At 50.3% G+C, this 25,066-nt stretch overlaps 1 protein-coding gene across 1 annotated transcript; it reads right to left on the bottom strand.

The window, feature by feature from the left end:
- Positions 1–9,026: 9,026 nt before the first annotated feature.
- Neurog1 (neurogenin 1) lies at positions 9,027–9,752 on the bottom strand. The gene has a single exon (XM_041659671.1). The coding sequence runs from the start codon at positions 9,750–9,752 to the stop codon at positions 9,027–9,029; it is 726 nt and encodes a 241-aa protein (XP_041515605.1).
- Positions 9,753–25,066: the final 15,314 nt, after the last annotated feature.

The raw sequence follows: 25,066 nt of genomic DNA, 5'->3' as shown, positions 1-25,066 counted from the left end.
TCCGAGATGTTAACTTATTTGCAAGCTAACAGACTAGTCCAGCACAGTTTCATACTGAAAGAAGATAGGAGACCCTCAGGTCAGAGAAAGTGGGTTAGCACCCAGCAGCAGTGGCAGTCATTGGATTACCATCTCTATAATCATTCCCCAAGGCCTAGTTTCCATAGTGGGACCCAAAGCAAACAGATGATTCCTGCACAGTTAGTGAGGTACGGGAGTCAGGCAGGCTCTGAGCTTAGGGACTCTGATCCTATACCCATCGTCTACCTGTCCCTTGCTATGGCAAGAGACACCATCTCTATCTTCTAAAGATGTTATGGATATACAGGCATTTTGTTTGAAAAGATAATTCAGACCAAAGAAAGTCAATGTTTGCCCAAGACCATGAACAAATGTTTGAGACCCATCCAGGACTGTCTTGCAAAAAGCAATAAGTAAGTAAGCCCTAAATTTATCAAATGTGTGGATACCAGGTGCTGCAAGCAGCACTTTATGGTTGAATAAGCTGTGGTTTGCTGTCATTAGAAGTTCATGTATTTTTGCTGGGGACTGAATTGACAAGGTAATGCAATTAATAAGTGCTTGTGTCCTTATGCCTGGATTTAAATCCCGCTCCAGTCACTTAGCTTTGCAGCCCTGGCTTTGGCTTCCTCATTCCTAGCATAGAGACAAGGGCTGTTGCGATCGCATAAGCCACTACAACTTTAAATGCTTGGCTTGCTGCCTAATCCCTGCTAAGTATCCAAGGAGGTGTTAGCTAGTAGGTTGCCGTAGATGGACTTGCCATTTGTGTAACTGAAATATCAGCAATTTAATACGGTTCACCCCGATGTTACATTCACTATTCTTCTCTCTTGCTTGGTCCCGAGCCACGACGTTCAGAGAGGCTGTGCAGTGGAGGTGTGCCCTGGGTCAAGGGAGCCCAGCCCGAAGGGACAAGGAGGTATCTGAGAAAAAGAGACGGACTTGGAGCCAGATGCGGCTCTGAGTCCCACCTTCTCCTCTCATTAACCCCATGACCTTGGGTGAGCCACTTAACCTCTAAGCCCCTTGCCTCATCTGTGCCACAGATACAATAATCCCTTCTACCTCAGTGGACACCGTGAGGCTAATGTCACATGATGGATGTGAAAATGCTTCACAAACAGGAAGGTACCGGGCACAAGTACTTCTGCTCAGCCTGTGGGATTCCCAGAGGCAGTGAGGCATGAGCCTGGGCCTGAGCCAGCCTATTTCTAGGTATAATTTAATATCCCTCTTCTGTCTTCCAGTCAGATTTACATTTAAAGTCTAGCATTGGCCTCTACACTCAAACTACTGCTTGAGAATCAAGTTGCCGCAGTCAGGTTCTGTCTGAGACCTCCAACCTTCAGGCGCTGAGGGGACCATCTGGAGACCAAAGAGAGATCATCTCGTTACACAGTGCTCACAGCTGAATCAGTCAACAGCGAATGTCTACCGAGCTCTTGCAATGATCCACACCCAACTTTAGCTCTTTTAGTGAATGGAACCTTGACTAGCCCTGTAATACAGGTGGACCCCATCATTATCCTTGATTTTAGAGGAGGAGACGGATGTGGGATGAAATTAATGAGCAGGAATGGACAGAACTGGACTGGTAGACTGTGATGCTTAGGCACCCTCAGCAGGCAGAGGTAGGTGGATCTCTGTGAGTTCAAGGCCAGCCTGGTCTACAGAATAAGTTCCAGGACAATCAGGGCTACATAGGGAGGTCCTGCCTTACAAAAACAAAAGAAAGAAAAGGAAAAACACAGTTACCCATCCTCAGTTTTTCCCTAAAATGGGAGTTCCAAGAGCCTCCTCCCCGACTGCTGCTCTGGTACCGGACAATAAAATCCCCTCCATCCAAACTGAGGACTTGCAGGCTGTTAAAGGGCTTTGCCTTTTAATACCTGGCAAAGCTCCTGCTCAAACAGAACAGCTCCTCTCACCTCCTTTCTTCTAAAGCAAAGGTGCCCCCCAGAATGCAGAAGTAAAGCTCCATGTGTGTGCCTTCCCCAAACATTTCGAGGCTGCACTTCATTTCAGAGGATCTGGCTTCCACCTTCTCCTGAGGCTAAAGCATTGGATGCTCCTAGCTTATCCACAGGGAACAGAGAGGGACCAAAGCTCAGGCTTAGCTTCTCTTCTCTTCCTATACAGTTCTTGATCCCAGCCAGGAAGGGCCGCCACCCACAGTGGGCAGGCCTTCCCAATCTCGAGCAACCTAATCAAGATAACACCTGTGCAGGGTCTAACCTGGACTCCACAAACCCTCGCAGGTACAGACCTGTCTTCTGGGGGATTCCGGATTTTGTCAAGGTTGCACGAACACACACACATCCTGACCTTTGTGAGACACACTGAAAACATCCAAAGCACAGAAAAACCCAAAGTTTATGAGAAGAAAGGACCACCAACTAACAGAGGAAACCACAGTAATGCATGGAGGGAACTAATGCCGTTAAACAACAATAGCATCTAGCAAGCTCCTTTAGGGCTTCGGGTTATATGGGGAGGCTAGTCTCGGAGATTAAAGTTGCATGGTTAAGGGCCAATGGTACAGTTTATTAGGATGTGAATATCAAATTTGAGTTGATAAATGGACGGTGTACACTACTCCTTGTTTTTGGCTTATATCTCAATGACTTGAGACTATCTTGGCAACATTTTGGTGAATATTGTCCATCATTCCCAAGACTTGAAAAAGATATACATTTCTCCTCCCTCCTCTTCTTTTATTTTTTGAGTCAAGGAAGGTCTCATATAGCACAGGCTAGTCTCAAACTCCTGATCCTCTTGCCTCTGCCTTCCAGGTGCTGGGACTATACGCTTTGCATGCACACACCACAATGCACCATGTTGGTGAAGACACAGTTTTCAAACAGAGTGACCTCAGAAGGCAGGCAGTGGTGGCATCCAGTTCTTGTTGAAAAAGCTGGGCCATCTGAAACCACAGCATAACCAGTCTGGGTATGCTGTCTCCTGTGTGGCCTTGCATTCATCCAGGGCACATCAGGCCAGCAAGGAGTAAATGAAGTTCAGTGTCTGAGCAGCGTGCTTATCCCAAGCAATCTCCAGGAGTGGCAGGCAGCTTCTAAATCAAGATGTGTCCTAACCGTAATACTGGTTTGTGGTCATTGTAGGTGATCTGTCTTCTGGGCTAAAATTCTCACCATCAGACAGATGCTTCAGCATTAATATTGGTGCCTCTATTCCTTGCTTGGCTGAGGTGAGAGCAACCCTGGACATATTTTATAAAGGATGCCTGAGTGTCAGTAAGTCGTAGGCTGCTTTCCCTCCTCTGCTACTCCTGCAAGCTTATGTCTCAGATCTTTGCTAGAGAACTAACCACCAAGCCCTCTGTGGGCGATTTCTCTTCTCCCTCAGCTGGAGGAATGAAGGAACTCTTTCGTTCATACAGCCCTAAGTTCCACACAGCAGCTGTGGCCCAATCTCCAGCTATGACCAAGCTTACCCCTGGGTATAATATACATTGTATTGATAAGTCATAATGAGCCGTTTGTGCTTGTTGAGAGTGGACTCTGGAAGACAAGAGGGATCTCTTTCCCCAGACTCAAGCATATTTATCTCAAGTGCTCTCCAAAACTCCTTTTCCTGGGCTCAGGCTGCCGGCATCCCTTTGTGATGAGGAGAAAAGAGAAGAGGAAACAGCCAAGGGAATTAAAAACATTGCACCCTTGAGAACTGCTAGAAGCTACATTGTTTCCAACAAAGGTTACTAGTGTTTTTCCAATGTTATGGAAATGCCTGTTGTGGGAATGGGAAGCTACGGGCTCATCCACCACAGAAAATCTGCCCAGAACTCTCTCTGCTGTCTAGCCGGGATTTTAGCATGATAGATCCAGGGGGTGCCTGCAGTCACCTTTGGAGCTGCTGTAAGCACCGGTTTGATGATGTGTTGCTGTCTGCCTGCTGCTTCTCTCTAGCTGATTCTTGTCATTTATTCTTCCACTTGTACTTGCTACTTACTTTATCATTAGAAACCAAAAGTATGAGTTCGAGGCCACCCTGGTCTGCAGAGTGAGTTCCAGGACAGCCAGGGCAACACGGAGAAACCCTGTCTAGAAGAAAAAACCAAACCAAACCAACCAAAAATATGGTAGGTGGATCATTCGCCATATGGGTCAGGCTGGGTCTTGAAGGTTGTTGTGTGGCTCACAGCGGCTTGTGGTTGGCTGCACTGCCCATGATGGTTAATGACTGGCCACACTAGGTATCTGTTCCTTAAGAAACATAGGAATGCTGGGGTTCAAGTCTCAATTTCACAGCTACCAGCTATGTGGGCTGGACAGTTATTTGGCTGCACTTCACCTCACTCCTCTGTGACATAGAGATGATGATACTTGATAATATTTGATAATGATATTTTCTTTTTTTTTCCTTTTTGAGACAGGGTCTCTCTATAGAGTCCTGGCTGTCCTGAAACTCACTATGTAGACCAGACTGGCTTTGAACTCACAGAGATCTGCCTGCCTCTGCCTCCTGAATGCTGCAATTAAAGGCATGTGCCACCACACCAAGCTCATAATATTTTCGACCTCATCAGGTATAAGAATTAGTTAAATAAACAATATATGTAATGTATTTGGTGCAGGGTCCAGAACCCAGAGTAAGTGTGCCAACATTGCTCAACGTGGCCGTGGTGATGGTGTCATGGCTGCTGCTGGTGTTAGTGAAGATATTGCTCTAGACCTCACAAGCCCCCTTCCTTACCCCCACTGTGATTTGTCTCTGAGATGTTTGCCCTAGTTTTAGTCCAGACAGCGTGGCGATTCTTTCTGGCACAAGCCTGCCCCATTTCATGAGCACTACAGCCCAGGTTTGTGTCTCCGCTTTGAGATCTAATATGGGCAGTTTCTGGCTGAGTTAAGCATTCTTCAGCATTTGTCTCCTGGTTCTTGATTCAAATCTGTAGGTCATCTTTGACCCCTCTCTCTTCAAGTGCTCCAGCAAATCTGGAGTTTCTGCCTTCAAACTGTATCTGGTTCTGACCAGTCTTCCACCATCTTAGGAACAAGATGGCGGGTCCACTACTTAGGAACAGCTCCTCAGTTTAGGCTCAGACTCTGCCCTGCTCTCTAGAGCTCTGTTTTCCGTGGCTTTTAAGACTATGAGTGCTTTACATCTCCCCTCTGACCTCAACTTCCCAAACCTTCAAAGCTCTACATGGGAACTCTCAAGTCTGTACAGCAGTTTCTCTTCTCTCTCTCTCTCTCTCTCTCTCTCTCTCTCTCCTCTTTCTTTCTCTCCCCCCCATCCTCTCTTTCTTTTGTTTGTTTTTCAAGACAGGGTTTCTCTGTGGTTTTGGAGCCTGTCCTGGAACTAGCTCTTGTAGACCAGACTGGTCTCGAACTCACAGAGGTCCGTCTGCCTCTGCCTCCCTAGTGCTGGGATTAAAGGTGTGTGTCACCACCACCCCACACAGCAGTTTCTAAGGCTCAACAGGATCAGACAGCCCTTCCTGGTGGTCTTTTCTCTCTCTCACCTCATGCCTTCTGCTTCAGCTATACCAGCCTTCTTGCTGTTCCTTGAAAACATGCTATTGGTGGCTGGACTTTCTCTGCCTTTTTCAAGGGATGCTGTCCCTCCTATGTCTGCATAACTGGCCTTTTCCCTGTGCTGGCTTCACAGCACAGTATTGAAGCAGAGAGGCTTGTTTTCATACTAGAGGTTCAAGTCCAACACTGGGAGGCCCAGAACCGTGGGCCTCTAAGGAGGGTGATGCCTAAGAATTGAGAAGTTTCCTAAAGCTTCACCCCCTAAAAGCACCCCCCCCACACACACCCTAAGCACAGGACTCATAGCGAAGCCATGACACTGACTCCTCATTCATGCCTTTGCCTAAGTGACTCATCATTAAAGTCTTCTTCAGATCATGTGTTTCAGAACCCGTTCTCTCACTGGTATTTCAAATTCCCCTTATTTCACTCTCTTTTTCCCCTTCTGGGCACCTCACAGTCATTCATAAATTTATTTTTATCTCTGCCTACTAGAATTTTTTAGCTCCTTCTGAGCAAAGACTTTGTTTTGCTTACTCCAGTGCTTAGTATATAGCAGGGGCTTGAGGAGCAGTCATCAAAGAAACAAGCAGAGGAATAAAATCTCTCTCTCTCTCTCTCTCTGTCTCTCTATATAGCCCTGGCTGTCCTCGAATTCACTCTGTAAACCAGGCTGGCTTTGAACGTCCAGAGATCCTCCTGCCTCTACATTTTATCTCCTTTTTGCTCTTTCATCCTAGTCTTCGCCCTATTTCCAGCTGTGGGGAGAAGCTTATAAAAATTATAAAAATATCATACAGGAGGCAGAGGGAGAGGACAAATGAGTCTTCAAGGCATGCTGACCTCTCAGTGGACAATGGCTGAGGGTAGCTAAATTTGGCTCTCAGCAGGAGTTTCTATACTCTTACCTGGCTAGAATATTTAGGTCCCTCTCCCACAGTGTGAGGGGGATAAATGAGGCTCTGTTGTATGAATAATGAGGCCACTGAGCAGGAGAGAAACATTTTAAATTACCTCCCTTCATTATTATTATTCAAGAGCTACTCCCTTTGTCCTTACATAGGTGTGTGCTTCCTTAGGAAGAATCATAAAGACTGTCAGGGGTAGAGATGCCCTCTGCTATGTATGTCTTTAAAGACGTTCCTTAATGGAAGGGAAAGGGGCTCTGGACCCTCCACCTTGGAGTTGTGAACCCATTGTGGCAACCCAGTTGAGAAGATGGGGTGCTATTCTTGGGTCTTGGGAAGGATGTCTGCCTGTTTTCCATGCTGCTTGCTGCTGACTGGGCCATTCTAGAGGCAACTTCTAGAAGGAACGATTGATTGAGCTCTCAGGCTTCACAATTTCTCAGATGTCTTAGAGTATCTTTCCCTGCTCTGGGGCATTTAGAGAAGGTATCCAATTTTCCAAACCTTCTGGAAGGTAGCCTTCTTATCTGACACAGGGCATCTTGCCTGTGGCAGGGCTTAGCATGCTGACTCGGCATATGAATTTGTGGACCCAAGCCACCAGGACAACCAATGCAGGAGGAGGGAAGACTTTCATCAGAGGCTTTTTCTTAGACAGAGTTCTACAAGCCCCCACCCCCACCCCACATAACTACATTCATCAAAAGGGGCTGCCCAGCCTGTGGGGTAGCGGGATGTTGTCCTACTGTGGGGCAACATGGGAGATGAGGTTACAGGAAGTGACGGCACTACAGGAAGGAGCTTCTTGCAATTACCCCCCTTCTGAATTTTTTTTTAAAAGCTTCTCACAATTAGGTTTTCTTTTCTTTTTTTTTTAAGATTTTATTTATTTATTATGTATACAACATTCTGCCTGCATGAAGAGGGCGCCAGATCTCATTACAGATGGTTGTGAGCCACCATGTGGTTGCTGGGAATTGAACTCAGGACCTCCGGAAGAGCAGCCAGTGCTCTTAACCACTGAGCCATTTCTCCAGCCCCCCCCCCCTTCTGAAATTTAAAGCAAAAGTTGCTTCTGGCCGGTCAGGGCTGCTAGCTGATTGTCAGACTACAGACCAACAGGGTAGCCAGAAAATTCCCTAGTAGGATTTCTCTGGCAACAAATGAAAGCCCTGACGATGGCCCCCGGGGGGACTGACTGAGCAAAAGCCCTTCTCTGTGGGAGCCCCTCCCCCACGCTTGGAGGGGCAGAGAATATAAATGCCTGTGTGTGGTGGGCTACCGGCACCCTAGCCCACCATTTTAGGGCAGCTGTAGACTCCACTCAGGGACTTTGCAGCAGCCCAATTTATCCCACTGCTCACAGCTAGGGTGACCTCAGCCTCCGCAGACAAAGCTTTAAAGGCATGGTTTACAAATCAATCTCCCGTTCTAAATGGGCTGCTCCAGGAATACACCCTTCTGCTCGGCCAGCCCAGGCCCACCTGTCACTGGGGCTTCCTAGCCAGTGGTCACACTGTATTGATCTTTTTAATCCCCTCCTTTTGAGAGACAGAGCCAGCTGATGTGGAGTTCCTCAAAAGACTCCCTAGGCCCCTACCTCTACAGGTAGCTGCAGATCCGGGGCTAATTCCCCACTAAAAAGTCTTAATTGGCTTACGGGGTGCCTGAAAGATTGGCCTTGTTTACAAAGGTGGAAAGAAAAGATGGCTCATAAACTCCCTAATCTGTCTCGGGCTTGGTGCAAGTCAGGTGCGTTTTTATTTTAAAGTTGTTTTTGAATAGGATTGGAGGGTCTGGAGACGGTGGGATAATGTTTCACTTTACAGGTGGAGGCGCCAAGGGGAGGGGGGGAAAGCCCCAGAGACACGAATATTAGGCAAAGAAGCTGGTGACTTATTGTTTTCTTATTTTTTATTTACATGAAGCATCTGCAGTACAAAATGTAAACTTTGATAGCGCATAATAATAGAATAAACTCTTTATGTACAAAAATACATTTTCATATGAATGAAGCATCCTGAATAAATTAAAGTACCCTCCAGCCCGGTCCCTGAATAGCTATGCAAGCGCTCAGGTTCTTCCCGGAGCAAGCCCACAGTGGTGGGGGTCGGGATCCATAATGCATGAAGCCCACTCCTTGTGTCTCCTTTTTAAGCCTTTTCATTGTATTGTCAGCCGGCTCAAACCGAATTTTCATGCTCGTTTTTCTTCATTAGAGTTCTACAAATTGTAAAATTGACTTTTCACCTCGTCTTCAGGGGCTCATCTGTCCCTTTTCCAAATCACACTGAAGTGGTGGCTGGGGTCAGCTCTGAGCCAGTCACAAAGGAGGTTTTGTGGAGTTCAGAAAGTGCAAAACGAAAGGCCTTCTGAGGGCGGGCAGGAGGGGCCGATGCTGGGGGCTGGAGACCAAGGGGCCTCCTCCACAAGGGTGCAGCGACCTAACAAGTAGTCAGGTATCCCCCACCCCTTTAAAGTTCCCAGTATCCACCTGGGGGGGGGGGCCGAGGGTGGTACCCGAGGTCTCAACTGGTCCCCATCTATTGCTCATTGACTGGGGGTGGAAGAAGGCAATAGTGTTGCCCACACAGGCCTAGTGGTAAGGGATGAAACAGGGCGTCGTGAGGAGCAGGTCTTTGGGCAGGCCCGGGAAGGAGAAAAGAGGGTCGCCGGGGCCATAGGTGAAGTCTTCTGAGGCTGAGGGACTACTGGGATCAGAGAGTGGCGACGCTACTGTGGCACAGGGGGAGGCAGCAGCTCCGGATCCCCAGGACTCTGCGTCGCTAGCGGGGCTCGGGGGCCCAGGCAGACAGGGGGCACACTGTGGAGGAAGGAGGCGCTCCCTGGCACCACCCCCGGGGAGCCCTTGATCTGCCAGGCGCAGTGTCTCAGCCAGGGCCCAGATGTAGTTGTAGGCGAAACGCAGCGTCTCAATCTTAGTGAGCTTGGTGTCGTCGGGGAACGAGGGCAGAACGCTGCGCAGGGCGTCCAGAGCAGCGTTGAGGTTGTGCATGCGGTTGCGCTCGCGATCGTTGGCCTTAACCCGACGGCTCCTTCGCAGGGAGTGCAGCAGCGCCTCAGACCGCACCCGCGCACGACCTCGCCGGCGACGCCGTTCCTGCTCCTCATCAGGCGCGCCAGGAACATTCGAGATGGTGGGCGCGCTCCTGCGGGTTGGCACGGACAGACCCGAGGTGGCGGCTAGGGACTGGAGCCTGGTACAGTCCTCTTCGTCGGTGAGGAAGCTGGACAGGTCGCTGCTGCTGTTGCTGCTGGCGCAGTCGATGTCGGAGAGGCAGGTCTCCAATGGGGCAGGCATCGTTGCAAGAAGGACCTACAGAAGTCTGGACAGGAGGAAGTGTAGAGGGCTTGAGTGTGGGCTGAGGGCACGGCCGTCGAGGCGCACTCACGTTCGGTACGACCCGGGCTAGTCTGTGCCTGAAGCAGGCGTGAGGGCCAGGGAAGAGAGCAGGGACTCCAGGGGAAATGGGCTTGGCCTCCTAGCCTCGCCTGCAGGGGCCACGCGCCCGGCTGGTCTCCCGAGTGATGTCGCCGGCGATCAGATCAGCTCGTGTGAGCACCGAGTGTGGCACACGACCGGCCTCAGGACCCCTTAAGTAAGGCGCGCAACAATGGGCGCCCCCCTCCTTGGCCACCTCCGCCCCGGAGGCGGCGCGGGTGACTGGAGAGAGGCGGCAGGTCAGCCCCGTGCGGAGCCGGCTATTTGCATAATTTATGCTCGCTGGAGGCCGCCCCCGCCCAGCCCCCCTCCTGGAGCGTGCCCGTAATTACTGCCGGCCAATCGGTGGCCCTGCCGGCTCCAAGAGCCAGATCTAGCGGGGGGGGGGGGGGGGGGGGGGGGGAGGGCGTCTCTGGCAGCGAAACCCGGGCGGGGCGGGAGCCGGGGGCGATTACGGCCAGCCGAGGCACGCTCCTTCCAGGGCAGCGCAGGCGCTGGTAGCCAGGGTGGGATGGGGAGGTGGGGTCCTGGCAGAAAGTGTGAGCTGCGCAGCGGGTGTTGGAGAGCTGAGGCCGAGGTTGGAGTCTGGGTTCGCACCCTTCTGCTGTTGAGGGCTCGCGTGAGTTTGAGCGAGTGGTTTCTCCTCTCCCAGCCACGGAATATCACACTCTTATTTAGATGAAGTGACCGAAGTGTAGCGCTGGATGATGATGTTAGACCATATTAGTAGGTCCCTGGTCAGTGTGCTTTTTAAACCTTTAGGGTTGCGGTGAGCAGCGACCTCCGAACGACTAACCATGTCCAAACAGATGGGAGAGAGGACCAGCAAAGAGCCACAAGGCTCAGGGAGGGTTAGGTGTCCCTGCTCCGCCAAGGTTAGTGAAGGAAAGAGCAAGAGGGGAGGAAAACCTAAAAGTCCAGTGAGTTCCCAGGCTAGCCAGGGCCTTGTCGGCATCCCCCCCCCCCCCGCCGCGCACCCTTCTTCCCCTTTAAAGACCCACTAAGAGACAGGGGTGTGCCTCCCCTCTTCTCCTCGAACCTTGTTCTTTCCATTTCCAAGAATCCTCGTGCCTCATGTTTTGGAATGGTGCCAGCCTCTAGGGCTCACACCAGTACTAGCTGGCTAAGAGACTTAGCTTCTGGGCAGGAGAGCGCTGTCCCACAGAGGGCAGCAAGCAAACAGAAGAATTCCATGCCCACCCATTCTGCCCATTTGCCTATAAACTTGCCTCGCGTTCTACAGGTCAAGTTGACTGTTTGCCAGAGAGCAGTAGTGGACCAGGCAGCCTCTCAACTGCGCTTATGAAGAAATAGTCATCAAGGAACAACCTGGATTGTGGGATCAGGTGTTAAAAACAAAAGTAGTACTCTGAAGTTCCTCCTTCTCGGTGGCCTCAGGGCTGTGTGTTCCTGGACTGCTGTCCCTCAAGGGACTCTGCCTGGGAGCACCTTGGAGAAGACAGCAAAGAAGTCTTTGCTGACTGTCTAGGCCTTGCCCGTGGCTCCTTTTCTCTGCAGCAGCCAATGGAGATGCAACCAATGCAAAAAGCTTGGACATAGTTAGAGATGAGGGTTTGAGGAATTTTGTGAGAAGACAGGAAGTGGCTGTAATCAGATTATGGCAGAAAGAATAATTGTTGACAGATCCTGGGGGCATCTCAGGAACCGAAGGGCTATTGGGAGTCCCACAAGCAACGTGCCCTCTTCTGGTGGACCAGCACCAGCCTGACTTTGTCACACTCCTGAGCCCTGTGTTTGTTTCTTTGGGCTTCCATGGAAATTATCACAAAGTGGGTGTGTTAAATCTACAGAAGGTTGTTCTCCTAAGGCTCAGAAGACCAAAGGTTCAAAACCAAGATGCTAGGGTCCTCGGCCCTTTCTGAAGGGCCGAATGGATATGTTGTGTGTCTCCTTTTTACCTACTTGTGGCTCCTGGATGTCCTTGTCTCACTAATCTGTAACTGGGACTAGTCAGCTCTGCCTCCTGTCCTCAGCGTGTCTTTGTCCGTGTGTCTGTGTCTTTGTCCGTGTGTCTGTGTCTTTGTCCGTGTGTCTGTGTCTTTGTCCGTGTGTCTGTGTCTTTGTCCGTGTGTCTGTGTCTTTGTCCGTGTCTCTGTGTCTTTGTCCGTGTCTCTGTGTCTTTGTCCGTGTGTCTGTGTCTTTGTCCGTGTGTCTGTGTCTTTGTCCGTGTGTCTGTGTCTTTGTCCGTGTGTCTGTGTCTTTGTCCGTGTCTCTGTGTCTTTGTCCGTGTGTCTGTGTCTTTGTCCGTGTCTCTGTGTCTTTGTCCGTGTGTCTGTGTCTTTGTCCGTGTCTCTGTGTCTTTGTCCGTGTGTCTGTGTCTTTGTCCGTGTGTCTGTGTCTTTGTCCGTGTGTCTGTGTCTTTGTCCGTGTCTCTGTGTCTTTGTCCGTGTCTCTGTGTCTTTGTCCGTGTCTCTGTGTCTTTGTCCGTGTCTCTGTGTCTTTGTCCGTGTCTCTGTGTCTTTGTCCGTGTGTCTGTGTCTTCTCAAGGAGAATTGCTGGACTCAGGGCAGGACTTCATCCAGGATGACTTCAGATGCTGGCTTTGATTACATATTCCAGAACTCTTGCTCCCAGCTAAGATTGCATTCTGAGGCTTTGGGGACCCACCATTGAACTCAAAATGGCCGGTTTTCTAGATTTGTCCAGAATCATTGCAATTGACGTCTGTCAGGGTTTTGGCTGCCCACCTCTTGAAGAGCCTTCCTCCTGGAGGATGTGAATGGATGAGAATGTGCTTTCCTGCTCTCTTTGACAATTGGGCCATGAGATTTAAAGTTCAAGCCATCAAACCAAAATTGGGCTCTCTTTTAGTGACATTCTAAGGTCACTTGAATCATGGCAACAACCTGGAAGAGCCATTGGCCAGTGGAAAAAGAGGTGGCCAGGAGTTAGCAGAAGTCCTGACCAGGCCGACCTGCCCTGTGACATTTTTCCTCTCTTGTCTCCTAGACTTACTCTCCAGCCTTCCTATGGACTATTCAAAGGCCTCTTTGCCGAGTGGGGCTTTCCTGCTCCTCTTTGCCAGGCGAGTGTCTGGCTTTGCAGGCAAAGCAGGGCCATGTTTCCAAAGACTAGAAATCTTGGCTCTCTTCATTTGGAGGCCACCTAGAGACAAGGTGGCTTGCTCCAGGCGGGGTATTGTATTGAGCCTGAGTGCAGGACTTTGGGGTGGCTGACTGAGGGACACATGCCTCCTAATTATTGTTTGGTGTGGTTCAGTGCTAATAGAACCCTTGGAGATTGTTCATTCAGTCCCTGTACCTCATACACGGGGAACTGATGTGGGAAGAGGAGGTCTTTCCCCCAGGCCACCCTATGTGGCCCACCCTATGCTCTTCTGTCACAGGCCACCAGCAGATGGACTCTAAGCACCCACTGTGGGCTGGCCTGGGTCAGCTCTCTGAAGAGTGTTGGTCAAGACTATGGTCTTGAGGGAGGAAGACATAGCTGTGAAGGGCAGCCATGGGCACCTATAGCTCATGTTGTTGAGAGGTTCCTTCAGGAGAAGATCTAGAGAACACCTCCCAAAAGGATAGGGTCAGAGGTAGCTTCATAGCAGAGTCAAACTCAACAGGCCTTGAAAGAAGGGTCAGATGGAAACAGACAACCTAAAGGGGTGGCGTGGGAGTGGAATGACTATGGAGGTAAGAGACGGTTGTGGTGGGCTCTGCATGGCTCAACTAGACTTCCTGTCTCTTCCCTCATCTTCCCTGAGCTGGCTGTGCTCATATGTGTTCCATATTCACTGAGCAGAGCCATTGGCAGAAGAGATGAGGAGTAATATGATTTTGGCCATGTAAATACCACAGTCTGCTCGCTACCCACAAAGCCATGTGCCCTCCCTGATATAGGCTATATCTGACCAGATACATACAGAAGTGGATCTAGGCCTCCTCCTACCGTTGCCCTCCTTTCCTGTCTGATCATGAGTGGCCCGACAAGGTAGACATCTCTGGCTTGCTCTTTCTGCTCTTGTAGCATCTATTTCCTGGACAGGAGTGGTACCACTGGGTGCTTTTTATTTGTAGATGAGGCTTGAGGGCCCCTCCTATAAGATCCTCCGAGGATAGAGCTGGCCCTGAGAATGGCACATGACCCTAAGACAAAAGGGCTTGCTTCTGCTATAAGGAGATATATTCCTGCTCGGGAAAGTCTCTCCTGCTACCTAAATCCCGTCCAGACCAGGAGCACATCTGTGGACACTCCCGTTCCCAGAGAACAACAGGATGTGATACCGGCACATAATAGGTCCAACCACAGCAGGTGTGGAGGTGGCCATGCTGCACCAGGTGTTTGGGCTACCTGATGTGGGAAGCATCCAGCTGACAACCTTCTGGGGGGTTAGAGTAGGTGGGGCCAGGGTTTCTGGGTGGGAGGTGAGGGAAGGACCACAGGCACACCGAAGTCTTGGCAGCCTTAGAAGCTCCAGGGGGAGGCAGGAAGGCAGTTTTACTTCCTTATGGAGAAGATCTTCCTGGGACCCACTCAAGTGCTGATGAAGTGGAATTTCTACAGTCAGAGAGGGGGCAGAGTGGGGAGAGGGGAAGAGGGAGGAGAGGAGGAGAGGGCTGCCAGGTGGGTGCAGGCCTGCAGGGTCTCTGAGGTCTTTGGTTTTATTTTTGCCCTATGGAGAAAGGCCAGATTAGGAGGGATGTGGTGGTAAATTATAAACATTTATTTATATAAATGAATGTGCTTGGTGTATAAATAAAACATTCTGCCACATATAAGGCAACTTTTAGGACTTTAAGACGACATCAAGTTATAGTGCTTATTGGACAGAGGTCCAGGGCTGGACCCAGATGGCTGTTTGTGCTGGACGTCTTCCTCAACTCTGTCAGTGCCTCAGTGACCACGTGTATGACTTCATTTGGAGTCAGTATCCACAGCCCTTTGTGGAGGCGATGCTGAGCCAAATGGCCTCTGTGCCACTCACCCCACCCCCTTCAGAGACACTGAAGTCTGACAAATGACCTTTTAGAGATCCCTAGCTAGCTAGCAACCAGGCGGGCAGGTTGTTGCCCTGAAATGGCAAGTTTGGGGGTGACAATCTGAATGTATGTGGGGACCCCATCACATTTTGTCATTCTTTGTCACCTCGAATTAATTAGGTCAAATATTAATTCCAAGTCCAATATGAGTGGACTCTCAGCCGCAACGCAGGACAGGAAAATGAGCCTGCTTCCTATGGTAGTGAGCTACACTGAGTTATGGGGCTGCCGGCAATGGTGATGTCTGCAGGTGCAGCCTTGCTGAGGAGCTTCATAGAATGTGAAGGGATGGCAAGAGCCCCTGTTTCTAAAGAAGTCTGCTTCAACCCAATTTTTTTGCTTGCTTGCTTGTCTGTTTGTGTAGCTACCTGGTGGGATGGACAGCACTGGGTTTTTGAGTGACACTTAGAAAAATAAAGACATAATCTTTTTAGGGATAAAAGGCCAAAAAGGTGCCGTGGCTCAAGAGGAAGGTCCGGAAGGACGGCATAAGACACGGAGTGGGTCCCCCTGATAGAGTGCATGGCAGACATGCGGTTGTGTTTCCACATAAGAGCAGCAGGGTGGGGCTGGAAAGGGGAAACAATTCCCTATTTTCTTTATTGATGACCCATGACAGTTGTGGAAGGGGGTGTAAAATGGAGGGGGAAACGAGGCAGGAGGGGGAAACAGAGGGGTCTTTCAGTGACAGAGCAAGGAAAATGGCAAATTATCCATGGTCTCCCGAAATCCGTGGAGGCCCCCTCGGCCCCTGCCCTGCTAAATACAGTGCCTTCTGTATGCATTTGGCACCTCAGAGATGTCTGCTTGGAGATTCCCCTGGCATTGTGTATCAGTGTGCTTAGCTGTGTGCAGTGTGCAGTGTGAGAAGAATCTGTGGGTCAGGGGAAACCCTGACGCAAATCTACTTTATTCCAGTGAAGTAAGAAATGCCTCCCAAATAATGCTCGACAGTTTGACAGCTAAAGAAATACTTTCTGCAAGAAGTTGTCAAGTCGGAGTGGTCTTGCTGATGCAGGGGACAATAATGTGTATAGGATGGCTATAAGTTTGAAGTTCGTGGTTTGGACCAATCTTGGGGGATAACAATGTCCTTTTTGTGCCTAAAGGAGAGTAGGGGAGAAAGGAGAGTGGGGGGAAGAAAGAGTGGGGGAGGCATAAGGGGTGTGCTCGCTTGTACAGTGAGTGGTCATAAGGATTCAAGCCTAGAATGAAGGAGGGGCGAAGTGACCCCCCCTGCGGGGAGTGCAGGAATCATCAGCTACTAGCCGCTAGAGGCCAGGGGTAACCAACTCCGAATTACCTGCAAAGCCTTGGAGTTTTGTCCTCGAAGATTTCTTGAAGTTAAATCTTCGGAATTTAGGAAAAATAAGAAACCCCCGCAGCCCTGCTGCCGCTGTCAGTAGGTTTAGCTCCCGCAATCCAGTCTGCACCTGCCACAGGGAGCCAAATCGCTAAGGCCAGAATTCATTTTGCTACTTTTCATTTTTATCTGCTTTGTGTGTTTGTAAATCTTCACAACGTCTTAACTGTGGAAGGGAGGGAAATATGGGAAATACCGGCTGTGTGTGCGTCAAGGGTGGGAACTTGCGCCAGGGCGCGTGTAGCAGAGGCCAACATGAAATTTACCCCAGTGACTTATGCAAAGAATTCCAAAGTGAAGTCCGAAGCTGGGGCGCTTCCCTTCTTCACTGTCTTAACACTTGGCTCCTTAACTTCACGTTAGGTTCCAAACACAATTGCATTTTGTTTGCAGTAATTAAAATGTTTTAATGAGACAACCATAAAATCCACCATTAATTATTTTATTTCAAACACTTCTGCCTCCTTTTGAACCAGGTCTATTTAGAAATAGTCTAGAGAGGAGCCCGCGGTTTTATTCTTTCCTCCGCATTATGCGCAGGAGTGGAGGACTCATTTATAAATAATTACACAATGTTTTGGGTCTTTGGGCTTGTATAATATATCAAAGCGATTAGTACACTTATTGTCCTGTTGGAAATGCTTTTCTCTCCCCCCCCCCCTTTCACTTTCGCTAGCCTTGTCTTCCAGCTAAACCTTTTTCTGGAAACCCTTTGTCTTCTTCATTCTTTTTGTTCGTTACAGTCCAGGGGCGTTCTCCTTATTCAAACTCGCGCAGCAGGGGCAAAGAAAGCGGCTTCAGGCGGCAACTCAAGTTTTACCATAACTTTCTGGCATTTTCTTTTCTTCTAGTTTTCCCAGACTACCTGGGGGCGATGAAGAATTATAACATACATGAATTATTGGTACTCCCCTCGAGTTAAAAGGAGTGAGGAAAGCGCCTCATTTTCTACGCCCCCAAGGGACACAGAGAGCGGGCTGCACAAGTGTATTTATCGCTCTGCATGCCTTTGGGACACCTCGATCCTCTCTGTCGCCCGGCGCCCCCGGAGAGCCGGCATTTCTCCATCTCTTTTATAGAGCTACAAATAAAGATTGGAGGCTGGAGGAAGGGGGTCCCCCAGCCTTGCATAGCCCACTCTCGTGCCACAATTCTTCACATGCCCCCCCCCCCCCGGGAGCGAGCAGACTGACCCGGCGCCAGGTCAAGCGCGTGGACCCGGTGCCGGCGACCCAGCTCATCTCATGAACGGATTATGGTGGCACGAGACGCTACTCAGCCGCTGCCTCCAGCCACGTGAGGACCGGGCCAGCTTCTATAGTCCCCAACGCGCTAATCCTTGTTATCCCGCAGCGTGACCTCCTTCTGGCTGGCTGCGGCGGGGAGCGCGCTGCGGGGACCTCGGTGCGGGCTCAGAGCCCGAGGCGACCTTGCCCCATTCCTGTCCCATCGCGGGCGTGGCCGCACCAGAGAGGCTGACTAGACTTAGTTTGGGGTGCAAGGATGAATTCGGAGGACACTGGGGCGTAGCGACCTTGGCGTTAAGATAGGGAGTCTGAGAAAATAGTAAAAGTAGGTGGAAGAGAGTGCCAGGGAAGAAAGCCTCTGGGGAGAGGTGCTTCAAGAGCCCCCCCCCCCCCCGCAGTCCCGCCTCCCCCCCCCCCCCCGGCCTGTCCTCCCCCCCCCCTCCTGCAATCTGTCGGGACCTGCGAGTCTGCATTTGAAGGGCCGCACGGCGCCGGCAGCGCTGAATGGCCGCACGCCCCGCGGCCCTGCTGGATTTGGCCGCATTTGCATAGCAGGTGCTGATGCTGGTCCATTCTCACTTAAAGAAGTTTTAATATGGGATAAATGACCGGGAATTAGGAGCGGGCATGGGCGGGACTAAAGAAACCGTGTCGCTCCTCTTTTCACCAAAGCTTGACGTGGAAAGGGGGGGGGGGGCAGGAGAGGAATAAGTGAGGTCTGACTTTCAAAGTCCGCTCCTTCGGAAGCTGAGGTCCCTCCCCACACACCAAAGGAGATAAGAGAAAACAGGAGGGGACTTTAATCAATTTGATTTTAGAGTCTGTTCTGCCAAGAGTAAGGCAATAATCCGAGGGATAGTAATACGATTAGCGAGCGAGATCTTTGAGTCAGGGAGTCTGGCGGAGTTTAAAATGTTAATCCTGGCCCTAATCCGCCGCGCTGGGCCGGCCCAACCAAGAACCGCACCATTAGAGGCCGAGCTTTCTTCCTTACGCTTAAAAGAAACGTCAGGCGAGGTCCCTGCGGGGCGCTTCCTGGGTCCCAACGTTAGTTCCTCCAGGGTGCTCTCTGATGGTCCCGGGGTCTTTGCGCAGGGCTGCATACGACTTCTTCTCCAAGTGGAATCCCGTCCCAGCGGCTGCCTGGAGCAAAGTTTCAAGGAGTTGGTATTTGAGGAGCTGGGCTCGAAGTAGGTCTTCTTCCCACAATCCCCTTTTCCCTAAGGGAAAACCTGGTTTTTCATGTTTTAGGATCTTAGAGATGGGGGAAGGGGACCGTGGTCTCAGCCTTCAGCCTGTCAGATTCACTTAATTTGTTTTCTGGGAGAAATGCCTGGGGTCCAGGGACCTCTGAGGCGACTCCAAATACTGTAGAAGGCTCTCAGCCCCTCTCAGCCTCCCTCACCCCTAGTTCCCATCTTCTTTTCCAGTTCTACCCCATTCTGTGTCAGGCTCGCCCCTAAGGCCTCTGGTTACCCCAGTGCTTTTCAACATGCCTGTTTCCCCTGGAAGGCAGTGTAGGGTGCTCAAACGGACCATATGGTATGAAGACGCGAGCCGTGGCGCCCACAGACAATGGGCAAGAGAGGGGCCCAGGTCAGTGGCGGCGCTTGCTCTGCTGCAAACCTCCCTTTCAGCCTAATGAAGCTGTTGTCTGGGGGTAATGATGCAAATGCCTGGCCGCTTTCTCGCCACGATAGTCTAGAACGTGATTTGTCATACAATCTGAATCTTTGGGACGACTTTAGACAGAACCTCCCCCAAAGATGGAGATGAGCCATATGTCCGCTTTGCATCTGAAGGGGAGGTGGGGGCAGGGGCTGGAGGGAGGACTGCCTGATGTGGGGGAGGACACAGTCCTGGTTGAGCCCGGTTCTGCCTGACCCTGGAGGCTCATGAGTGAGCGCAGTGCCCCAGTGTCCAATCACAGAGCGCGGAGCGGTTCGTGTAAGCATTCTGCACCGGCTGAGCGGGGTGGCCCCTGCTCCAGCCTCAGGACAGAGGAGGCAAAATTCTCGATGAAACGCTCACTTTAGCAACAATGCGTAGAATTCTCTTCTCTGTGTCTCCGATGCTAATTGGGGCCATGGTAGACAGACTGTGCTGGATAGAGAAAGAGAAGCTGGGAGCATGTGACAGACAGCCTGGGCCTCAGGCAGGTGGGAGCTGGGGTGTGTGTGTGGGGGGGGGGGGGGAAGTCACAAACAAAACTAGGAAAGTTTGAAAAGTCCCTAGGGTCTAGAGAGAGTGAAAGGACACAGCCACCTTGCTTACAGTGGGGCCACCTGAGTGTGATGTGTAGCGTGTGTATACCTTCTGAGCCAAGCTATGGGCATCCATAGGGAGTCCAGCTACACCTTTCTTACAAAAGCATTTTCCCCAAAGCTACAGAGAAACCCTGTCTCGAAAAAACTAAAAAAAAAAAAAAAGGCATTATTCCAGATGGGTTTGTTGACTGTTTAAATCCCCTCATTAGAGGGGTGGGGAGGACCACAGGACCCTCACCTGAGTACCCAGCCACTCCCAGCCACCTGTTGTAGGTAACTCTGCTTTAATTGCACATGGCCTTGGGGAGAGGCTAGGGTGTACAGGCCTGGGAAGACTAGGGCAGGGGACTCTAACTGGGAAAACCTTCATCTCCCATCATCTCTGAGCCTCCACACCCCTACACAGAATCTCTCCCTGTGCTCAGAAAGGAAGCCCAATAAACTCTTTGTGTTTGTGGGACCTTAGAATTGGGGGGGGGGGGGCGAAGACAGACATTTATATCTCTCCCTGGGAAATAATTTTAGAAATGTTGTAGACAAACAGAAAAACACATGATTCATTATCAGTCTACACGCACCTTACCTTACCACCGTGGGACAAGCTGAACACACGCACGCACACACACACACACACACACACACACACACACACACAGTTTGTAGACGCAGTAGAGAAGCTCCAGGGCCCCAAACACAACCTGCACTAAGAGCAGCGCAGGCAGTGGTGGAGAGACAGTATCTTCAGGGTGGGACCCAAATTTCCTCTTGAGGGAACTATTGTTGAAGCAAAGATGGCACATTCCTATTTGCCCATGGATGAGACCTTCCTTCTTTTTCTCTCCCTTTGTGCCCTCAGCCCCTGGCACAGTGCCTGCCCAAAGGTTATTTCGGTAGATAATGTGTTTATGTGTAGCTACCGAAGTTCATGCACGAGTGGGGTTTGTGTGTGCATGTGTATATGCACATACAGCCCTTCTTCTTCTTGGGAGGAGGAGGGAATGGGGGTGTCTAAGCCATACCACTTCTTGAGGATTACCCTACCTCTGTAACCTGAGAGTTTGCCCACAGATTGGCATCAGAACCCCAGACACTCTGCTTGGGTGCCCGGCCGCTGCTGGGAGCGGGTTTGCTGGGTGGGTATCTGTTTACCCCCTGTGTGGTAGTGTAACTTTAGGAGATGGAGAGGGTGGGGTGGGAATAGAGGTGCCACAATCTGAGAAGGAGGAGGAGTCTCTAATTACCCCTGCTGGCTGTGGGAATTAGGCAAGAACAGATTGAAAGCCCGGGTGCCACTCTCCCTTCCTCGGCTCACTCCTAAGGTGACTGGCAAGTTATCATCCAGCTGTGCCAAGGCCCTGGCACAAGATCTGTGCCCCTCCCCCAGGCACCCACAGCCTCCTCTGGGGACTCCGAGGGTGAGGGGAGGGAGGGGTTGCCTCGGTGATAACACCCAGCTCCTCACAGCTCAAAGCCACAAGCTTTAGACCACAACACCTGTTACCACCAAGCGAGCAAGTGTCCTGGTGAGAGACCTGGGCAGTGGCTCTCCAGCATCTGGAGTGAGTTGGGGGTAGGGTGGTGGGAACCCAGCTTTTCTACTGATTTGAAGACTAGGCAAAAATATGTATAGAAAAATGGAAATCTTTCCATATCAGCCCAGCCTTCTCTGTTGCTTCAACATGGCTGTTTTATATGCCCATCAGCAGGAGCGCCAGTCTAGGGTGCTAAGTGTCGGTTCTTCTTCTCGACTCTGTGGTGTTGTCATCGTCTTAGGGTTTCTACTGCTTTGCAGAGACACCATGGCCACAGTGACTCTTATAAAGGAAAACATTTAATTGGGGTGGTGGCTTACAGGTTCAGAGGTTCAATCCATCACCATCATGACCGGGAGCATGGCAGTGTGCTGGAGAAGTAGCTGGGAGTCCTACACCTTGCAGGCAACAGGAAGTCAGCTGAGACACTGGGCGGTAAACCTCAAAGCCCGCCCCCACGGTGAGACACTTCCTCCAAAAAGACCATACCTACTCCAATAAAGCTACACCTCCTAATAGTGCCACTGCCTATGAGATTATTGGGGCCAGTTACATCCACACTACCACAGTCACCATTGCCCATATTCACAGGGGTGCCGTTACTGAGCAGTCATTTCTGAGGGAATTATGCCCTCATACAGAAACTTGGGAATTATGTCTTTTTAATGCGTGTGTGTGTGTGTGTGTGTGTGTGTGTATGCATGCATGTGTGTGTGCAAGCGCGCGAGCGCACACTGCCTAGTTTTATATCAACTTGACACAGGCTAGAGTTATCTGAGAGGGAACCTCTATTGAGAAAATGCCTCCATAAGATATGGCTGTAGGGCATTTTCTTAACTAGTGATTGATCTGGGAGGGCTGAGTACATTGTGGCAGCGCCATCCCTAGGCTAGCAGTCCTGTCTTCTAAACCTGAGGAGATGGGATCAAGAGGTTCCGGTCCGGGGTTGGGGCCAGCCAGGAGTGCAGCTGGGGGAGAAGCAGGATTATCTGGCTCCACATCTTAACCACTGGTCAGCTGTTTCCCACCTCCTGCTTTATATAAACAGCCAGACCTGTCTGGGTGTTGGGGCTGCAGTGCGGTGGGCTACTGAACCCTTGGCTCCAGTCAGTGTGGGAGGGCACTGCTCTCCACTGTGAAGGTAGGTGGAGTGTTGTAGAATATTGGTTGAAGATGTGTTACATTTGTTTATCTGTAGAACACTTGTTTAATGATATAAAGATGTGTTGCATTCTTTGATGTTGCATTTGTTTAACTCTGTGAAGCTGTGCTACTTTGCCTGTCTAAAACACGTGATTGGTCTAATAAAGAGCTGAACAGACAATAGGTAGGCAGGAGAAAGGATAGGTGGTACTGGCAGGCAGAGAGAATAAATAGGAGGAGAAATCTGGGATGAAAAGATTGTCAAGCAAGAAAAAGGTGGACATCAGGGGCCAACCACACAGTCACACACCCAGCAATGGAATAAGAAGTAAAGAAAGGTATATAGACTAGAGAAAGATAAAAGCCCAGAGGCAAAAGATAGACAGGATAATTTAAGTTAAAGAAAAGCTGGCTAGAAATAAGCCAAGCTAAGATTGAACATTCATAAGAAAGAAGAAGTCTCCTCCCCATGTGTGATTATTTGGGAACTGGGTGATGGATTCCCCGCCCCCCCCCCCCCCCACAAAACTACAGTGAAGTTCTTCAGGGAAGGGCTGTGACTTGGTCCCACCAAAACCATGCCGAGTTTGGAGTTAGTTTCGGATCTTATTTTCCTGGTGAGAATGGAGAGGTCTGAGTTTCCCTTTTCATTGCGACAATCTGTCTTAGTGTTCTGTTGCTATGAATAGACACATGACCCTGGAAAATCTTATAAAGGAGAACATTTAATTGGGGCTGACTTACATTTTCAGAGGTTTAGTCCCTTATCTTCATGGCAGGACATGGCAGCATGCAGGCAGATGTGGGAGAGTCTGGTGAGACACTTCCTTCAACAAGGCCACACCTCCTAATCCTTTCAAATACTGCTGCTCCCTAAGCATTCAATCTATGAGCCGATGGGAGCCGTTCTTATTCAATACACACCACGTTTCTTCTCGTTTTTGGTTTCCAGATCTGTCCATCAAAAGGGGAGGATGGGGATGGGAGGAAGAGGGGTAAGGAACAGTCCAGGCTTGCAGGTCCCCATACTGCCTTCCCCCAAAGGGTGGAGGGATTACCTGTTTGTGTGAGTTTCTCCTATCTAATCTGGTTCCCTGTTCACATAGTGAGAGAGGGTCTAAAGAGCTAAAGCAGGAGACAGAGAGGTGAGGGGACACTGCCTGTTTCACGGAGTGCTGTGGGGACAGTGTCTCACAGAGTGCTGAGGGGACACTGTCTGGCTCACAGAGTGCTGAGGGAACACTGTCTGGCTCACAGAGTAGCAAGGGAACACTTTCTGGCATCCTGAAGTTTGTGGGCTGTCTGGGCTTCTGGTGCCCACATCCTTGCAGAACACAGCATGACCAGGGTAACAAGAGATCCTAGTTGCTAATGCTTGTGATTTAGTAGTATTTATTCAGTATTTCATTTTTATCTACCTGTTCATTTGTTCCTTAACCAGGGTGAATGATGTCTTAACTTATCTTCTTAAATCCCTTAAAAATGTCCCATGGTACTTAGGATAAACCACCCTGCTCCTTCCGCCTGGAACCTCAACCTCATCCTGTTCTACCTTCTGCGTAGGTTCCACCAACACTGACCCCCGCAGGGCCTTTGGCACTTCTCAGAGCCTTGTACTTGCCCATCCTTCTACCCAGACTACCATGCCCATCAGCATCGGCTCCTTTTTACCCTCCAGGTCCCATTTAAAGGCCCTCCCAGTGATCTAGGACAGTGTCCTCCGACTGGCTCTACAGTCACTCTGTCATACCCCCTTCTTTCTGTCGTCTGTCAGCTTTCCACACTTCTCCACCGGATGAAATGTCCACGTGGCACACTTCTGCATAGCACACGTCTGCGTGGCACACATCCACGTGGCACACGTCCGCGTGGCACACGTCCGCGTGGCACACGTCCGCGTGGCACACATCCACGTGGCACAGTCCCTTGCTCCTTTTAGTAAAGTTTGCTGCTCTGAGGCTGTGATTAACACCAACCAAAAGTAGCTTGGGGGAGGAAAGGGTTAATTCCACTTTACAACTCCTAGGTCACAGTCCGCCACTACTGAGGGAAGTCAGGGTAGGAACTCAAGACAGGAGCCTGGGGGCAGGAACTGAAGCAGAGACCATGGAGGGACTCTGCTTATTGACCTGTTTCCCCAAGCTAGCTTACCCAGCTTTCCTAAGCAGCCCAGCTCTCCTACCTAGGGCTGGTACCACAGTGTCCTGAACCCTCTACATCAATTATCTTTTTTGTTTGTTTAGTTTTTATTTTTCAAGACTGGGTCTCTCTGGGTAGGGAACTCACTCTGTAGACCAGACCAGCTTTGAACTGCCATTTGCTTGCCTCTGCCTCCCAAGTGCTGGGATTAAAGGTATGCGCTACCATTACCACTCAGAATTACTGATCAAGAAAATCCCCAACAGACTTGCATATGGGTCGATCTGATGACTACGGGTGTTAGCAAAACAACAACAAACTAAGTAACTAGCATCCCCTTTAGCCCATCTTTCCCATGTCTGCAACAGTGTTTCCACTTACCGACTTGCTGCTCAGAGTCTGATGTTGACTTGGCTGTACTTTAAATGGTAAAGTTGTAGCCTTCCATTATATATCCCAACCTTCTGGGC

This window comes from Microtus oregoni, unplaced genomic scaffold, assembly GCF_018167655.1.
Source record: "Microtus oregoni isolate MIOR12 unplaced genomic scaffold, Mior012 000011F_ref0000422, whole genome shotgun sequence".
Taxonomy (NCBI): Eukaryota; Metazoa; Chordata; class Mammalia; order Rodentia; family Cricetidae; genus Microtus; species Microtus oregoni.
Note: the sequence above shows the minus strand (reverse complement) of the source record. Positions and strands in the feature narration are given on the sequence as shown.

What these genes read in the sequence shown, in the direction of transcription:
- Neurog1 (XM_041659671.1), bottom strand. Translation starts at nt 9,752, where the DNA reads ATGCCTGCCCCATTGGAGACCTGCCTCTCCGACATCGACTGCGCCAGC.